General features: G+C 41.6%; 3 protein-coding genes across 3 annotated transcripts in view; 1 reads left to right on the top strand and 2 right to left on the bottom strand.

Moving 5' to 3' along the window:
* The window catches only part of acod1 (aconitate decarboxylase 1), a 38,856-nt gene extending 25,531 nt beyond the window's left edge, over nt 1-13,325 (top strand). The window contains exons 3-6 of the mRNA XM_034693795.1: nt 9,541-9,702; nt 10,740-10,829; nt 10,969-11,168; nt 12,241-13,325. Coding sequence (XP_034549686.1) covers nt 9,625-9,702; nt 10,740-10,829; nt 10,969-11,168; nt 12,241-13,207 — 1,335 coding nt within the window. The 5' untranslated portion in view covers nt 9,541-9,624 and the 3' untranslated portion in view covers nt 13,208-13,325. The remainder of the gene's footprint in view (nt 1-9,540; nt 9,703-10,739; nt 10,830-10,968; nt 11,169-12,240) is intronic.
* Nucleotides 4,295-6,426, bottom strand: kctd12.1 (potassium channel tetramerisation domain containing 12.1). Its single transcript, XM_034693796.1, has one exon. The coding sequence runs from the start codon at nt 6,279-6,281 to the stop codon at nt 5,409-5,411; it is 873 nt and encodes a 290-aa protein (XP_034549687.1). The 5' UTR covers nt 6,282-6,426; the 3' UTR covers nt 4,295-5,408.
* Nucleotides 13,309-17,097, bottom strand: zgc:162944 (uncharacterized protein LOC569993 homolog). Its single transcript, XM_034693797.1, has 4 exons — nt 16,837-17,097; nt 15,459-15,630; nt 15,022-15,220; nt 13,309-13,823 (listed from the first exon to the last, which is right to left on the bottom strand). The coding sequence occupies exons 1-4, from the start codon at nt 17,032-17,034 to the stop codon at nt 13,628-13,630; spliced, it is 765 nt and encodes a 254-aa protein (XP_034549688.1). The 5' UTR covers nt 17,035-17,097; the 3' UTR covers nt 13,309-13,627.
* Nucleotides 17,098-17,559: the final 462 nt, after the last annotated feature.

Genomic DNA, 17,559 nt, shown 5'->3' with positions numbered 1-17,559 from the left:
TGATGAAATACAGATGGGGAGCATATTCCTTCCCTGCTTTTACCTTTGTTTAATATATGAATCCAATATCAGAATACAACATTTATAGCCAGATACTGTGGATAATAAATCAGTGATATTTGACATTAACTAATCGTAACTTAACACTGAAAATACAGTGTAGCCTAAATGAAGCAATATTAAGATACCTATTAAGTTGGAGTGAATAAAAACCAGATGGGTCTTTATTCCAATGGATTCTCATTTGCAATTTCTTATCATTTAATTAAAAATACAGATAATTTGCATCCCCCAGGGAGATGTAAATCCAGCTCGCTCTAAGCTTGCCTGGATGAATGTTTTATGAGAGCACAATGAGACTGCAGCTGCATGTGTTGCAACAGCTTGAGCAATTGGATTCAGCAGTGAATGACAGCGTTTGCCGCACATGTTGTGCGTTTCCTTCCTCCCCTGCAGAGAGAGTCAGTCTTGTGTTGTGGAAGCTCTCTGCTCACACTGAACCCTGTGTGTGTAAAATGTGGGGTGCTGAGTCAGTGAGCGCTGGAGGCTGATATCTGTGACGGACTGCTGACTGATCCGCGGTGTTTCCTGTTTATGCTCCAATCAAAGCTGGAACAGATAACAACAGAGTAATTATCACCGTCTGGAGTGTTTCTTTGTTTTTGAATTTTATTATTAGAAGAGCCCTGGAAGAATGGATGAATGTTGGGTTTGTACGTACATATTGAGAATTTAGAAACCCCTTTCAACAGCACAAGAAACTAAACCCTTCAAAAAAGGGGGATTGGGAGGGTTTGGACGTAATTTCTACTTTATTTTGACTTTCCCCTGATAGTCTCATTTCTTTCTTTCTTCAACTAATCAATATCAAGAAAACCGTCTGCTTATTGAAACAGCACATTCCCATCCGACAAAGAATGATTACATTCAGATGAGAGAACATCTTGGCTTTTGACTCTTATCATGTATATATTACATCAAGGCTAATATCCCAGCAGGTGAGCAATCATCTCAGTTACTGCTGCTGTTATCTCTACTGTTCCCCACAAGCCTGCCAATATTATATAGCTTGAAGACAAACTGAACATTTTTGTCTTCATTTAAGTAATAAAACAAAAAATCGAGCCAATTTAAGTCAGTCACATCAAACTAGTTTAAGGAAAGGTTTCAGAAATGCTGTGAAGCTTTTTTTAAAGATATATTTTTGGGCCTTTTTGACTTTTGGATAGGACAGCTGAAGAGAGACAGGAACTGTGGGGAGCAGAGAGTGGGGGAAAACATGCAGCAAATGGTCTAGGCTGGGAGTCAAACCTGGGACCACTACGCCAACAGCGCCTCAAAACTTTTAGTAATAAATATGCAAATTGTTAAGATTGGTTCTCTGGGTTAAATATAATGGGTGGTTAGGAGATCTGACTGTGGCTAGGAGGAATTTGTTATGATTGTTAAAAAGAGGTAGTTACTGTAGCTCATAAACTCTAAACAGCAATCTCCTCTGGTGTTAAGAAAAACATAGCAACAGTGGAAGTGCAGAAAACTGCAGTTCCTCGAGTGTCCACTTGAGGCTTGCTGCGAAAACCAAGAATCCCCATTGCGTCCCATGTTAAAATGGCAATTTTTACAACAGAATTAAGCATGTTTACAACCTGATACAAAAAAATGATTGTGGTATATGTAACTCATTGTAGTTGTTTCAATTAAGAGGTTCAAGGTGCAAGGTTGCTTTATTTGTAGTGGTAGATAGAAGTAGAGGGTGGTGAGTTGATAGACAGGTGGGCGAGTTGTAGCTGTTTGCCAAGAGGCTAAAGGCCCACCTCAACATCAACTCTTTACCTGTGTCTTGGTTGACCAATAGTTAGGTTGAGTCACAATTTCCAAGTTGGCATCAGTCATTGTTGGGCTTCAGAACGTCTCTTTAGAAACTCAGACATCAGAGACTGTGTATGTTTTATACAGCCTATAGTCTCACTCACACACACACACACACACACACACACACACACACACACACACACACACACACGCACACACTCGCACTCACACACTGACATCCACAAATCATATGCTTTTGCTAGCTCCCTATTCTTAGCTTTGTGCAGGAAAAGTTGAAGATGGACATATTGATCAGTTTCTTGGTAATGTTGGTTGACACTGACACTTTCAGGATTATAGACAGTTATATGACAGGGAGGTTAATTAGAGAGGGTGTGAGGTGGTTTTGTTCACCCTCTGTTTGGAGTGAGAAGCAGTGGATGGACTCCAGCTCTTTTTAGTGATCCAGATCATTTGGCTGAGCTCATAGATAAGAGTCAGCTCTTTTGGCTCCCAAACAGCTCTTCATAGTATCATTTTGGCTTTTACTAAATCAGCTATTTGTAGTCATATTTTGCCCTATGACTAATATGTGTGCATGTATTTCTCTTTGATTATGACGTGTAGCTATAATAATCCTTAACGCACTCCTTTGCAGGACGTTTGTTATAAAAAACACTCGGATTAATCATCAAGCATCAGTTCTCTGAACACCATCATCCCCTCCTGTATCTGATTGGTCACACAGCACACTCATTAACACGGCATTCAGTCAGTGTGTGTTGTGCCTGTGGCTGAGCAGTGTGGAGAGAAGATTGTTCCTTTTTTTTTTTATTAAATAACAAAAAGGAGGTAAAGGAAACCAGCTCTCAAACTGTTCACTGTCCAGTTCATATCGTTGACGTACAAGAGCCGTCTCTTAGAGCCAAGTCGTTCACGACTAACATAGATAGTTAGAGGAGGAACATTTAGGCCTTGGTTACAACTTGTCTTTGAACTTCATTGGTAAAGCACAGGTGTTATAAACCCTACACAGTCAGACGTAGTAGTGTCCCAATCATAGACTGTATAAAATATGACGTTGTATCCGTGACGTCACCCATCTGTTTCTGAAGCGCTGTTTGAGGCCAATCAGCAGCAGCCATATTGCTGCTGTGGAGCTAGTGTGACGTAAAGAGGCGGGCTTTGAGCCTCCTAGCTAACAGCTACAGTGTTCCCGCCTATCAATCAAGTCAGCTGTGCCTCTCATTGGAAGACTTGTGATCTCAATATCTTCGAAATTGCCACGTTAGAAAAAAAATCACTACCCCTACAGTGTGTGCCAATCGAGAAATGAGCTATCCAGACTACGCTTGTTTTTTTGTACCAGGCTGTAAACATGTTTATTTCTGCTGTAAAGATCGGCTTTTGAATTGGTGTGTATGTGGTTTCCGGTACATCCGGAGCCAGCCTCAAGCGGATCCTCGATGAACTGCAGTTTTTAGCACTTCCGCATTGGACTCATAATTTTAGACCAGAGGTTTGCCGCTTGGTCCCAATAAGACATGAGAGTATGACAGTGAGCCATCATGCACTGAGCCATAATTTAACATATCCTGAGTCATTATGTATCGACAATAACCAACACAATATCACTATCCTAAAATGATCTATATTTGAGTCCAAACAGAACACACAACATCCAATAATACTGGAAGCTGTCCTTCTCTGTAAACATCTCTACAATGTGTCATTGATTATTATCTCACTGCCTCTGGCCTATAAACCTTTGTGGACTGTAATCCAACCTTTGACCCTGAACGTGAGGCCTCTTTATTCACTCCTGTTCAAGTGAAACTCGTAATCCAGCGCTGATTCCACACTCGCTACTCTCACATGCAGAGGTGCCCCAATCAACTCTCTTCCATTCATCCGGCATCCCTGGCAGACCAGACCCTCCTATTGGTGTGCAGCTGCTGGACCCTTTCATTATTTACACTTGAAATGATAATGACATCATGTGTGCACAGCTGCACTATTTGCATCCACGCGGCGTGCAGGCAGCTGAATTTGTGTGACAAAACAGATCCTCATGTAGTATTTACATGCAAAGTATCTGTGGATATGAGGGTTGTCTGCCCGTGTGATTTAATGACAGGGTGGAGTTAGAGTGGATGTAGATATGGAGCTTTAAAAGTTTCTGTTTTCAGGAGTTATTGACAAAGTCGGAGCCAAGGGAAGTTCATGGTCAGGATCTTCCTCGAGCGTTTGAGTTGTGTGTGTCTTCCTCTGGGTTGAAAACAGTGTGACAGATTCTGTTGAGCTGGCAGGCTCGGTGCCATGACGGGCGGCGGTTCCTGGGTAGGGCATCTCTCTTTGAGGCTGACTCCTTTGATTCCCCACTGAGCAAAGTTTAAAAGGTTGGAGGGGGGTGGATGCTGGAGTTTTGTTTTTCTGGTGCAGATATTAAAAAACAGAAGATATGATCATTGGGAAAGTCAGCTGAGAGAAACGCAAGTACAAGGTTTTATTTCTTTAGAACAGATTGAACAGATACAACTCTACCAAGCAAGCACGTACACTTACAGTCATGTCAGTGATAAAACTGCGATTAGAGGCTATTCTTAGAGAGTACAAAACTGGTGACCAAGCAAGCCTAGAAGTTACAATGACACTGAATACTTAATGCTGCTCGTCTGTTCTTGGATGGAGATCAGTTCACGCAGCACTGAGTCAGAAATGACACAAACACTGACATGCACGTCGTAGAGATGGAGAGGGTGGCATTTGGTGACTTCTTTGGATGGGCGTGTGTCGACTCAAACAATTCTCTAGTTACTTGAGCTGCAACGCTCTCCATTAACAAGCACTCCACCTCTACTAGTGTGGTACAAAGTATACATGATATTGGTCGTAAAACACAGACTGATGGCGTTTCGCTCACTTTGACTAACGTTAGACTCACTGCTAGTAACTCTCTCTTATTATTCGTCATTGTCACGTGGTCATACCTTAAATAAGTAGATTTTTTGTGCTTATTCTCATGTGTTGGATCATTTGGTTGAGTGGCAAACCCAACAAATCATAACACTAATTGAAAAAAGGACTGATTGTCAAGTTTTTTGAGATGATCTTTCAACCTTTTCAGTCGCTTTTCAAACAAAATTGTCAAATATATGCTGCTTCCAGCTTCTGAAATGTTATATTTGCTTCTTTCCCTGCAATTTATGATAGTAAATCAGACTCTTTGGTTGCTTGAACAGATTCAGCATTAAAGCTTTAAGTAGGCCGCGATTCTGATGAGCATTCAACACAATTTTTGGCATTTTAGAAACTTAGCCATCAATAAATCTTTGAAATAATATTTGCAACATTGCAATCTAACTTTAAATTTACAAGTTATATAACATTCACTTAAAATATGACAAATCCATTCTGTAAAATCAATGTGGGGTCATATCTGTTGGACAGGAGTAATTCTCTGAATATATGGAGCAATATTTTGCAGCCACCCGCTCTGACAACGTGACCATTCAGCACAGCAGATGCAACACTTTTTAAAGACATTCCCCTCCACATCATGAAATGTCTTTGTAAATCAACATGTTTGCTGTTAGTTATTCCCGGCAGAAGACGTATTCAGTGTAGCTTGTCCATATTTTGTCCTCGTTTGGGTCGTTGCTGGTGTAGGCGCAGGTGCCTGTGGAGCTGCAGGCCACCATGTGAAATCCCGCCTCTGTCAGCTTGTCAAACGCCTGCTCTAGAAAATTATACTTGAGATAATATCGAGATGTGTATCTCTCTGGCGGCCTGTCCGGGTCTCTGCTCTCATTCAGCGTTTCTCCAAACACCTCTTTGGCCAGAGACGTCTTCCCGCACACGGTGATGCGCGCCACTCTCCTGAACTTGGCGTCAGTTTGGATGTCTCTGCCGATGGTGTACGAGCCGCGGTATCCTATCGTGATGTAGCCTGACTTTCTGGAGTCCAGAGAAGGGGAGCGCATGGTCCCGCTGGAGCTGACCGTCATGGTGCGTAAAGTCTCCATGGTGCCGGAGGAGCCGCACTGCTGCGCGCCTTCCTCCGTGTCGCTCTGGCTGATCTCCTCGCTTATTGAATTGTCCTTACTCACGCGGGGGCTGAGGCGTTTGGCGAGGTCCCGCAGCTGGAAGAAGTCAGCCTCCCTCTGAAGTCGACTTTTCTCCGGGAAGTAGTCCGGGAGCACCAGGTTCAGGTCCCGGAGGTAATCGAGGATGTAGCGGAATAAGAAGCCGTCTCTATCCAAGAAGTAGCGCCCCTTGCTGTCTCTCGCCAACTCCTTGGGGGACTTCTTGCTGAACATGTTCCACAGCAGAGAGTCTGGGACCGCGATGAGAGTTTTGTGCCGCGTGACATAAACCTGCCCCCCGACATTCAGCTCAATGATCTCTGAGAAAGGAGAGCCCGAGTCCCCGCAGGTGGACCCTCCGAGCTCTGTGTCGGCCAGTGCCATCTTCTCTGCGCCGCTGCACTGATGTGGGATCAGTGGAAACACTGAGCAGCTCAGTGGCAGCGGCTTGTTTATGAAGCCTGGGCTCACCACGTGCGTGGGCGCGCGTGCACGAGAGGGGGGACTGACTGCTAAATTAACGTTTAACTATAACATGACTGCTGCCATCAATAAAGGCAAGCAGTTCCCTGTGTGAGTGCATGGGTAACTGTTTCTGGTGTGTGTGCCCCTGCATCAGAGAGAGAGGGAGAGAGAGAGAGAGAGAGAGAGAGAGAGAGAGAGAGTGTTAATTTGTACACCTTTTTAAAGCAAGCATCCACATTTGATGATGTCATTTGTTTTCCTGTCCTGTTAGGCATGAATATGAACAAAGCCTTCTCTCTGTTTGTTTAATTCATGAAATAAATGATGTGTATTTTTTCCTAAAATCCCAAAGGCCCACTCTAAACCAAGAACCACATTGTTGGGTTTGAGCTATAACAGCCTTGAAATCAGGAAATTGTTGGAAAATATGGAAAGAGTGACACCCATTGCAACTGGGATGGAAATGCAGCCATCTAGCAAACACACACATTCACACACAACCACGTTCACACACATTAACACACACATATAGAGAGCCTTAGCCCTCACACAGCCACTTTGAAGAAGTGAGGATTGTCAAAAATGCTCCCTCTGTAGGTTTAAAAATGAAATTGGGACAGAGTGAGATGTAGAAGAGCAGGAACACTCTGACAGACTTGTTTTTCTCACCATTGAAGACACTGCGTGACGTTCACTGCCTCAGGACTTACTAAAGATAAACCAACACCACGACGTGCCTCTTCTTGATAAACAGATATCTGCATGTGAATGCAGCAGACGATGATAGCATCTGACCTAAACTTCTACCTTCACTTCATCTTATCTTTCATCAAAATCTGAATCTAAATCCAGAATTGTAAACCATGTGAGAATTGCTTTAAGGGACTTATCATGTCAGTCCGTGGAAACAGACATCTGTAACCTTTAAAAGCTTAAGACTTACCTTTTTAATCTAGCTTTTAATTTGGAGTAGTTTATTTTAGCCCTAGACTGCATTTTTATTATTATTATTATTATTATTATTATTTTTATTATTTTAATCATTATTATCTAAAACATTGTTTTACCATGTATTTATTTATCTTATTTATTTCTTCTGTTCATCTGATCTTGTTAACTCTACCTTATTTTTAACTTTTCTTTCCACTCTTACTTATTTTATTAATTTTACTGTTTTGACTTTCCTTTATTTTTTAATTATTTCTTTTTTAATCATGCCTTTTATAATTTTACTATTGCTGTTGTTTTCTGACTGTCTGTTACTCAGTGAAGCAGTTTGGGCTACATGTTTTTATGTATGAAAGGTGCTATATAAATAAAGTTGAGTTGAATTAAAGAGAGGAACAAAACAGGTGTTTGGTCAGAAATGAGAACAGCTAATGTAATGAAACCTGCAAGCTAGTTCAGGAAAGTACCCGTACCCTCCCAATTTGGCAGTCTATTAAAGCTGCAAGACATCGCGCTACTGCTGCTGCCCTGCACCATTTCTGCACTCCAACTTACAGTCCAGCATTCATCTGCAGGTTTCAGCCGGGAGGAGCTTGCAGGCTCATTATTTCTGCATGTCAAATGCGAGGAGTGATGAGGTCAGGACCTAGACGGCAAATTATTAAAATAAAGTTCTGCCGTGGCAAATAAAGTTTCAACCAATACAATGCAAGTTGTCTGACTGAAATATGTCTACAGCCCGACGGATACGAAACTTTGAGGACTATACTTATACCAATATTCTGGCTGGTGGTGCATGTTACAAGCTGGTTCAAGCCTCATCTCATAAGCTCTACTCATAAATTAAGTAAATAAATACCTACCTACCACACTGTCTTTATTGGCTGCTGTAACTAAAAACTATTGCCACCTTCAACAGACCAAGGCTGTGTTAAAGCGAGCTCCAGGAACTGTCAGTGCTGAAACTACCTGCCACACCACATGACCCCTAATGACCCCAAAACACTGACTTTGGAACCAGATGGGCAGCAAGATATCTTGTTTGCCAAAGCTGATATCTTGCCTTGGTAACGGGGGTTTAAGATACTATCTCATCCATTCTCAGATTTCTGCATGGAATATAAATCTCTGTGGAGTAATGAGGTCAGAACTTAGACGCCAAATACATTTAACGTTTTGCTGCTGCTACTGCAATGATACTTTGAACCAATACAACATGAGTTATCTCAGTGAAATATGCTTATGGTACCGTGCTTAAATTAAGACCCAAAGCTGTATATAAAGTTCCCTAAGTCGGCTCTATGTTGGTAAATTACAGCATTAAATTATCTTAAATGCTTCAGTTGGGACACAAATTGAACAGCATATCTAAAAACAATGATACTGATAAATCTCCTGTACTTGAAATATGTTGAGGCTCTTTTCAGCACCACTCAGAGGGTTGCTTCTCAGGTGTTTCCAGATTCGAATAGGTCTACGTTAACTTCTTTCAACAGCCTGGAGCTGCTTGAGCGTCGTCTCGATGAACTTCAGTAACCTCACAGCTGAGGTCAAATTGGCCGTTTTGCAATATAACCTTTCCTGCTTTTTGTCATGTGATTATCAGATGTGCAAAACTTCCCATGGCAAGAAACGAAATTTCCAACGTCTGTCTTTAAAAAAAAAAAAGTGGAAGTGAAAAAAAAAGACTGAGCATCCAGACTAATAAAGTATTCGAACCACTTTTGTCATACATCTTTAAATAACTGACTAAGATGAGCAGAAAGGTTTTCATGTTTTATTTCTTGGGTTGTAAAGCTTCATTCATTTACAGCATTTGTCTGTAAAACAAAGCAAAAGCAAAACCTATCTGTACATCAACACCAATAGGGACGCCCAGTCATAGTGAAAATCCCACTTCTCACCCTGAGGTTTTGTTTTTTCACCATTTGGGAAATTTGGTGTCAAGCCTTCAGACAAAAGTACTTATAAAAGAACTCCTGCACTGAGATGTTTTGGCACTTGGAGAAATTGTTGAGCTGCAACTATGCTACGCAAGGTATCCCTGTTTGTTATACTGACATCATCTTAATTAACTTTGTCTTACATTTTCATTTGAGAAGATTCATTTTTAGGGGGCATCTTTAAAAGTTTGAAGATGAACGGTTGCATTATATTTGAACTTCTTAGTCTGTTTACGTTCCTGTCTCTGTGAAGGTTTGGACTGACTCACTGTGTTTCTCCTGTGCAGGGAATCACAGAGAGCTTTGGAGCTGCGGTTCATTCCCTCAGCCCCTCGCAGCTGACAGATGTCGTGATCAACAGGAGCAAAAGGATGATGCTGGACACTCTGGGGGTCGGGTTGTTGGGAACCAGGACAGCTGTTTTCAACAAGGCTCTCAAATACAGCCAGGTACAATCACCTGTTTTATCTGAGTTACAGTACAGATATTAGAATATTTCAAATTAAATAGAATACAAAGGAATGTAAACATCTGGTGAGAAGAATTGGATTTTGATGGGTAGGGTTGAAAACGCAACAAAGATAGCTTTTATTAATGGATGAATTAAGAATGATACTTTAATGGTGTTAAAAAAACTAAAGTAGATTTATAACAAAATAAGTAAGCAATAGAAAATATGAAATGTCAACCTTAATGACAGTATCAACTTCAATATTTTATACAAAGCAAACAATGTATGTTCAAAGAGAGTAGGAGGAGCCTTACACTTATTTTTTTCACCCAGTGTTAATGCAAGAGAAAAATAATGCATAATATAATACATTTAGTGATCAGAATCTCTCCTTTTCTCTGTAAATATTTCAAATGTGTTTTTCTTTTTATTCTAAAACAGAATTAAGTCTGAACTTTGCTCAAGTTCCCAGATACTAGGATTGTATATACCATACATCACTATGTAGTTCAGTCCTGTTGCTTTAGTGTTAGGTTTTTTGATGAAAACAGTATTGGAACAGTTAATGAGAGATCAAGAAGGTTGAATTTATTTAATCAAGTCTCAACCAAAACATTTTTTATAAGGTGATTCTTTTGTGAAATAAAGTGTGCAAAAGATCCTTGATATTTGAGAGCCTGTTAGTTGTTTTATTGATTTCCTGCATTAAACTCCGAAATATAGTTTTGACAACAAGGAAATGATCCCAAAAAATTATTAAACAGTCAAGGTCATTACAGAATTATTAGAACAAAGTATATAGCACCTTATAATCAGTATATACTGTTAAAGCTAATTATAATCATTAAATGAGTTCATTAAAGCTGTAAATATAATCTGTTAATTTAACAAATGCTGGATGTATTTTTTGATATTGTGTAAAACAGGAGATGAGCTGAGGAAGTTCAGTCCTGACTCGACCTCTGGTCTGTTACATTAGGATTGTACAACATTTAATCACACGCTCATCTTTCTCTTGTTTTGTTCTGATTGCAGTCTTTCATGTCGTATGAGAGGAGCAGTGTTTGGGGTAAATCAGAGACCACTCTTCCTCCTCACTATGCTGCGTTTGTTAACGGCATTGCGGTAAGCTGAGTCAGTTAACTCCTCTTGCTGTATATTACACTTGATCATGATGTGTTCCTGTTTATTTGAACCTCTAATTGCTCTCTGTCACGTATTTGAACCTCTGATCGTTCTCTCTGTCACGTTTTTTGGGTGACAGGTTCACTCCATGGACTTTGACGACACTTGGCACCCTGCTACTCATCCCTCTGGAGCTGTGTTACCGGCATTGCTCGCCCTCACAGAGTTGCTGCCCAGCCGGCCTTCTGGGCTGGACCTGCTGCTGGCCTTCAATGTGGGTGTCGAGGTGCAGGGCAGACTCATGAGGTTCTCCCCTGAGGCGTACAACATCCCTGAAAGGTAAAGATACAAGTTCTGGACCAAGACAATGTGCCAATTCTAAGTCCATTTAAACTGAAATAGAAGAAGAAGAAGAAGAAGAAGAAGAAGAAGAAGAAGAAGAAGAAGAAGAAGAAGAAGAAGAAGAAGAAGAAGAAGAAGAAGAAGAAGAAGAAGAAGAAGAAGAAGAAGAAGAAGAAGAAGAAGAAGAAGAAGAAGAAGAAGAAGAAGTGATAGGATTTGTTTCTTGGTACTCAAAGTCGCTTTACAGAAAAATAAAAATAAATAAAGCAAATAAATAAAACAGAACAAAGACAGAGGTTGGGCTGGAGTAGAGGTTATGTGTTGTAGGCTTTTTTGAACAGGAAGGTCTTGAGGTGGTTTTTAAATTATTGAAGAGAGTCAGAGTTGCGGATGTGTGGAGGGAGAGAGTTTCAGAGAGTTGGGGCAGCAATGGCAAAGGCTCTGATCCCCAAGGTGCGGTGCTTGGACTTGGTGATAGGGGAAAGGATATAAAAGTGTTCTTCATCCAAGTTACAAAGAATACAACACTGACCTCTAGTGTCCTTACATGTAGTTGGTTTTGTGTCAATTTATCAAGGTGAATTGATATATCACAGTGTCCCTGATTTAACACCTTTCCTGTCAACAGTTTTATTGAGATATTTATTTCAATGAAGATTTTCAAACAGTAAACATATGCTCTGCAATGTCTCATTTCAAAACAAAAGACAAGATGCTGTTAAGTAGAAATGTAAGGTCAGGTTCTGTGGTGTCTCAAAAGATTGCAAAATAAATATGAAACCCAAAGGATACCTTTTTGTTTTATAAAGAGACATCATTGTTTACCAAAAGTATCAGAGCTAGGACTCCAAATATAGTATCATTAATTGCACTGCTGAATACTTTCTTAATTTATTGACTTGTTTATGAAATGTCATTCAATCTTGTGGCTGATGGTCTCATTTGCTTTCACAGCCCATAAAGAGTTATCAATATCAATATCAGTATGTTTCATAACCAGTTACAAACTCCTCACAGGAGCTTTAAACTACAATAAGTCCTAACATTTTGTTCACATTTCCACGCTCAGATTCCATCCTCCCAGTGTGGTCGGTGTGATGGGCAGTGCTGCAGCCTCAGCTAAGCTCCTGGGTCTCTCCCCTGCTCAGTGCACCCACGCTCTGGCCATTGCAGCCTCCTCTGCAGGAGCTCCTTTGGCCAACGCCGCCACACAAACCAAACCTCTCCACATTGGAAACGCTGCTCGCAGAGGCCTGGAGGCGGCTCAGCTGGCCCAGCTGGGATTGGAGGGGAACCCAGAAATCTTGGATAAGGACTGTGGGTTTGGGGTTTATTACAAAGACTACAGTCCTACAGCGATGCCACACTCTGCATCTGGTAACTTTAAATGGATGCTTGAAGAGCAGAATGTAGCCTTCAAGCGCATCCCGGCTCATCTGGGGATGCACTGGGTTGTGGATGCAACACTGGCAGCTCGTGTGAAGCTTGAACAAACAGTTGAGAACTTTGACCTCAGTAAAATCAGGGCTGTCACACTACGAGTGCCTCCATCCAAGTACATCGACTGCCCCGTTCCAACCACAGAGCACCAAGCCCGGCACTCATTTCAGTTCAACTGCTGCTCTGCTCTCCTGGACAACAAAGTGACAGTGTCTTCATTCAGCGAAGCTCAGGTTAACCGGCCAGAACTCAAGGAGCTCCTCTCAAAAGTCAGAGTGGAGACCCCTGAAGATAACAAACCCAGCTTTGACAAGATGTACTGTGAGGTAGAAGTAGAAACAGATCAGGGGCAGATCCACACAGCCAGGTGTGATACCTTTTACGGCCACTGGAGGAAGCCGCTGAGTCAGGAGGACCTGGTGGGGAAGTTCAGCGTTAATGCGTCCTCGGTGTTGTGCACAGAGGGAGTGGAGGGAGTGATAGATGTGATCGGAAACATTGAGAGAGTGAGAGATAGCTCAGCCCTGAATTCATATCTGAGAATGACTAGCAGTCAGCACGAGCAGTTTTACAGCAGAAGTCTGCATGGATTTTGATGAAACAGTGTGGTGTAACTTTTTCATCCATGTAGTATTCATCAAAAATGTAATGTAAGTATTTTTTATTTTTTACAACAAAGAAGAGTTTGAAATAAAGGGACCTTTGTAAGATTCATTCTTTTATTATTTTTGTACAAGTTGCAGTTCATTCTCTTCATTCATTTCAACATTACCTTCTTGATTCTCTGCATGAGAACACAATCCAGTCAGACTGAGTAAAACAGAATTTTGCAAAGTGAATCAAACCACATAGCACACATCACTACTTCAAATGTAAATTTAAGTATCTGTAAGTGCTTTAATCAGGGGTTTAATGGCTCATTCTATAAATATCTCAGCTCAGCAGGCAGCTGTTATTAATCCCTCTAAAACAACAGCCTCAGCGTTTTTAACACAAACTTTGGAGTGTTGCTACATTCAAGCTAATTTCAGCACATCCTTCACCATCTCTCCGATCCCGTCATAGATCTCGTGTATTGGAGCGTTGCACATGAAAGCCGAGGTGGTGACCAGCTTGTTCTTCTCGTCCACGTGGCTCTCGCTGACACTCTTACTCACATGTTTGCAGCCCAGCTGGTTGATGGCCTCTGCAGTGCCGGCGGTGTCAGGGTACCTGAGAGGGGAAGGGGAAGGAAAAAGAGGCAACGCAGAGTCGTTAGCCTGCAGCAACAGAATGAGATTTTGTCTTGTGTAGTAAGATTTCAGGTAAAAAAAATAAGAATAAGAGTAGAAAACTACAATAAGGGGCCAAGTGGTCTAAGCACCTCACATACAGAGGCTACAGTCCCTGTTGCAGAGGTCGCCGCTTCGACTCCCGGCTGTGACCATTTGCTGCCTGTCTTCCCCCGCTCTCTACTCCACACATGTCCTGCCTCTCTTCAGCTGTCCTATCATCAATAAAGGCAAAAATGTGCAAATAGATAGATAGATAGCCCTATCAAATAAAGGCAAAAATCCCCAAAATATAACAAAGGACACTAATAAAAGAAAAATATCTAGAACTTTGTGAAGATTAATACCTCAAAAATCTGAGGTATTAATCAACTGTCAGTTGTTTCTAAGCTTAACTTGGGAATGACAAGACTAAAAACCACCAACTGTGAAAACATATCCCAGCTTACAATAAATCAGAGTTTACTTTAAAAGAAGTAGCCTGAAATTTAGCATTTCACAACTAAAACACGAATGAAGGACAGCTAAAAAAAAAATTATTTAACAGTTAAAAATGATGTAGCAGCATCATCGTTACCGCTTATTTTCTGCGCCAACAAAACCCCAAATGCCTCCACAGTTCAGGTGGAGATATAGTTTGTTGCAGCTAATGGACACCAGATTTGCAAGCCTAGAAATACTAATTATTGCCCAAGAGTGCTTTATTTTTTCTTGCTTGTAGGCCTCGGCTCAAACTGAAACTGACTCACATGACATCACTTGAGGCAATTAATCATACTGCATGAATACTCCTCTAGTGTTACAAGTAAATCACACCACTTTGCTCACACTCCCAATGACCTGAGAACAGGCTGTGTAGAAACAGTGAAGCTTCTCTTGAAATTCATGTGAGGAACTTTCAGGTTGTGTAGATTTGCTGCCCCCTGTAGGCAAAGGGACCTGACTTATCTGCTGATCTCATCCTGTACACATGTAAGTTGTGTTTCCTGCATCTCCTGTCTCCTCTCGGATGGTCTGTTTTGCTTATGTTGGTCATATAGAAGAATCAGTGTTCTTTTCAGCATGTTTCATGAACAGATAACCTCTCCTCACAGGGGTTTTAAAGATAGATTTGGTGTCATCTGGAGAGTTAAACTCACTTGTCATCGTTCTCGATACCAACAGTGACCTCACAGCCGGGGAACACCTTGGCAGCAAGAACAGGTGAGATACAGCAGAGGCCGATGGGTTTTCCCTCGCTGTGGAACGCCTGCAGGATGGCCTTCACCTCGTCATTTACAGAGCAGTCCTTCCCCTGCACGGCCCAAGTACAGAGGTTCTTTGCTGCACCAAAACCACCTGCAAAAGTTTAAAAAAAGATCTTAGATATAAGCTAAGTAGAAGCTAAGTGCTCCAAACTTTAGGAGGATGAAGAGACAAAGATTTTACTCTGGAGTAACGTTTGACAAACAACTAAAGACTGTCCCAGGAGTTACTCATTAGAATGGACTGTTAGAATACCAGAGTGCTTTTGTGCATTTCAAGAAATCATCAAAACATGTAACAAACAGATGCTTTCATGTTGTCGTGCCCAAACCTGGAAATACGATAGCATCATGGTCTTTGACACTGAGTTTGGACAGGTCCTTGATGTTCCCACGGGCCAGTCTCGCACTCTCCACCAACACGTTTCTCTTCTCCTCAGAAGGAGCGCCTTTCAGGTGATTAATAACATGCATCTGATCGATGTCTGGGGCAAACATGTCCACCTGCAAGGAAGAAAGGAAAGATGACAACCTTTATTTCACTTAACGAAATGTATGGAAACTATTGCTAAGTGATAAGTACTATTTCTGTGGTTAGGTAAGAGGAAAAACTGATATGTAGTGCAGTGGCGGTTCTAGACAAATTTTACTGGGGGGGGCAGGCTGGGGCCATGGGTGTGGTCAGAGGGACACATTCAACCCTGACAAAAGAGACTGAGAAGGGCGAGGACCGGCTGAGAACAAACTGGCAAAACATCAGTGCATCCCTATATACTAGACATATATACTACTGTGTACTATATCAACATGCAGACTGACAGCAGCTGTTTGGCTGTTTACACTCAACATGAGTCCCTGAGCGCTCTAAGGGACTGGAACCAAGTGCCACACGTATGTGTTACACCTGTAACATCAGGGCGATACTGAAGCTTTTTTTATTGTATAATATTATTTTGGTGTGGAGGGGGGTCCAGGTTCAGTTTTACAGGGACACTGGCCCCTGTTGGCCCCTTCCCAGAACCACCACCTGAAAAAAAGGCATGTATTTGCCTGTAAATTAAAGGGTTATTCTGTTATTTTGAACCATGGCTCCATTTTCAAATAACTTGAGGTCCAAATGATGAGTAGACACAAATGACAGACGTTTCCTAATTGCTTTGGCAATCACATCAGACAACAAGCTCAGGCTGCAACCTTGGCAATATACTCTTTGCAAGCAAATGCATCCAATCAAATAAGTCCCAAGCAGTAACTTACTTACACTACTGACTGCTCAGATTGTGATTTAAGGTGTCTGACAATATATTCAAGGATTGTGTTGCAGCTCCTGGTTCTGGGTAATTGGACAAACTATGAGCTCTTTAGACCCCAATATGTGCTGAATAAAGCTTGGGTTTAAAAATACCACATGTGTGGTTATTACAACAATGAAACCTAGTGACTGTCTACATTTTGGGGCACTTTTTTAGGTCCTTAGTGGCTTAGTTCACCACTAACCTGCAGCATGCATGTCTAACTTTTCACTCACTCAATGAAAACACGTTAAAAAGAGAAACATTAACCATGATAGTCTTATTTATACACTGGACCGTGTTGGGATCTCATTTGGAGAGAGTGTAACGTTACCAGACATCTCTTGGCCCGCATCTCTCAACCCAAACTCTCCAACACTGAGTATCAACACTTCCAGATCAGAGCTTATAAACTTACACTCGCGCCTCCTCTGCTCAGGTGAACCAGGACAGCGGAGGCCTCGTGAATCTCGCTGCCGTCATAAACTCCGCAGCCCGCCAGCACCACAGCCACGCGCTTCCCCATCTGTGTCGAGTAATAACTTTTATTTACTGTTTGCACTGTCCTCAATGTCAGCAAGTTGCGTCCACAGTGGTGCAGCAGCAGGGTGAGCATGGCGGACTGTCAGTGGAGAGGACGGCCCCCCTTTTTCACACGGCTTCTTTTCTGCTCCAATGAGGGTTTGATTCAGGGCTGCTCAGTTCATCAGCGCCCTCTAGTGTGCAAGCATAAGAACTGCTGCTTCCAACAATTAGATCAGGGGCGTCAAAGTCACTTCAGTTCAGGGGCCACATATAGCCCGAGTTGATCTGGACCGGACCAGTAAAATCATAACATAATAACCTGTAAATAACGACAAATTGTAATTGTTCCCTTTGTTTTAATGCAAAAAAGTACAAGCACATTCTGTAAATGTTCACATTTAATAAACTATCTTTGATAAAAACAGCTGTTGTATTTCTATCCTCGATGAGTCTCTAGTGGGGTCGAATATTTTACTCTTTAAGCTACGGTGGTGCTGAGGGACAAAACAAATTTACAAGAGATGAAACACTTTTACAAAGTTGTAGACAAATTTACATTTTTGAAAACATTTTTACATTTTATAAAACAAAATTACATCAGCAAGAAACTTTTACC

Source organism: Notolabrus celidotus, chromosome 10 (genome assembly GCF_009762535.1).
Source record: "Notolabrus celidotus isolate fNotCel1 chromosome 10, fNotCel1.pri, whole genome shotgun sequence".
NCBI lineage: Eukaryota > Metazoa > Chordata > Actinopteri > Labriformes > Labridae > Notolabrus > Notolabrus celidotus.
The sequence above is the reverse complement of the archived record's forward strand: the minus strand, read 5'-3'. Positions and strand labels throughout refer to the sequence as shown.

Excerpts from the sequence above, each read along its gene's own strand:
- kctd12.1 (XM_034693796.1), bottom strand. The coding sequence starts at position 6,281 with ATGGCACTGGCCGACACAGAGCTCGGAGGGTCCACCTGCGGGGACTCG.
- zgc:162944 (XM_034693797.1), bottom strand. The coding sequence starts at position 17,034 with ATGCTCACCCTGCTGCTGCACCACTGTGGACGCAACTTGCTGACATTG. Across the intron at positions 15,221-15,458 it reads TGATGCTATCGTATTTCCAG|GTGGTTTTGGTGCAGCAAAG; the intron begins GTTTGGGCACGA and ends AAACTTTTGCAG. Across the intron at positions 13,824-15,021 it reads GGTATCGAGAACGATGACAA|GTACCCTGACACCGCCGGCA; the intron begins GTGAGTTTAACT and ends TTCCCCTCTCAG.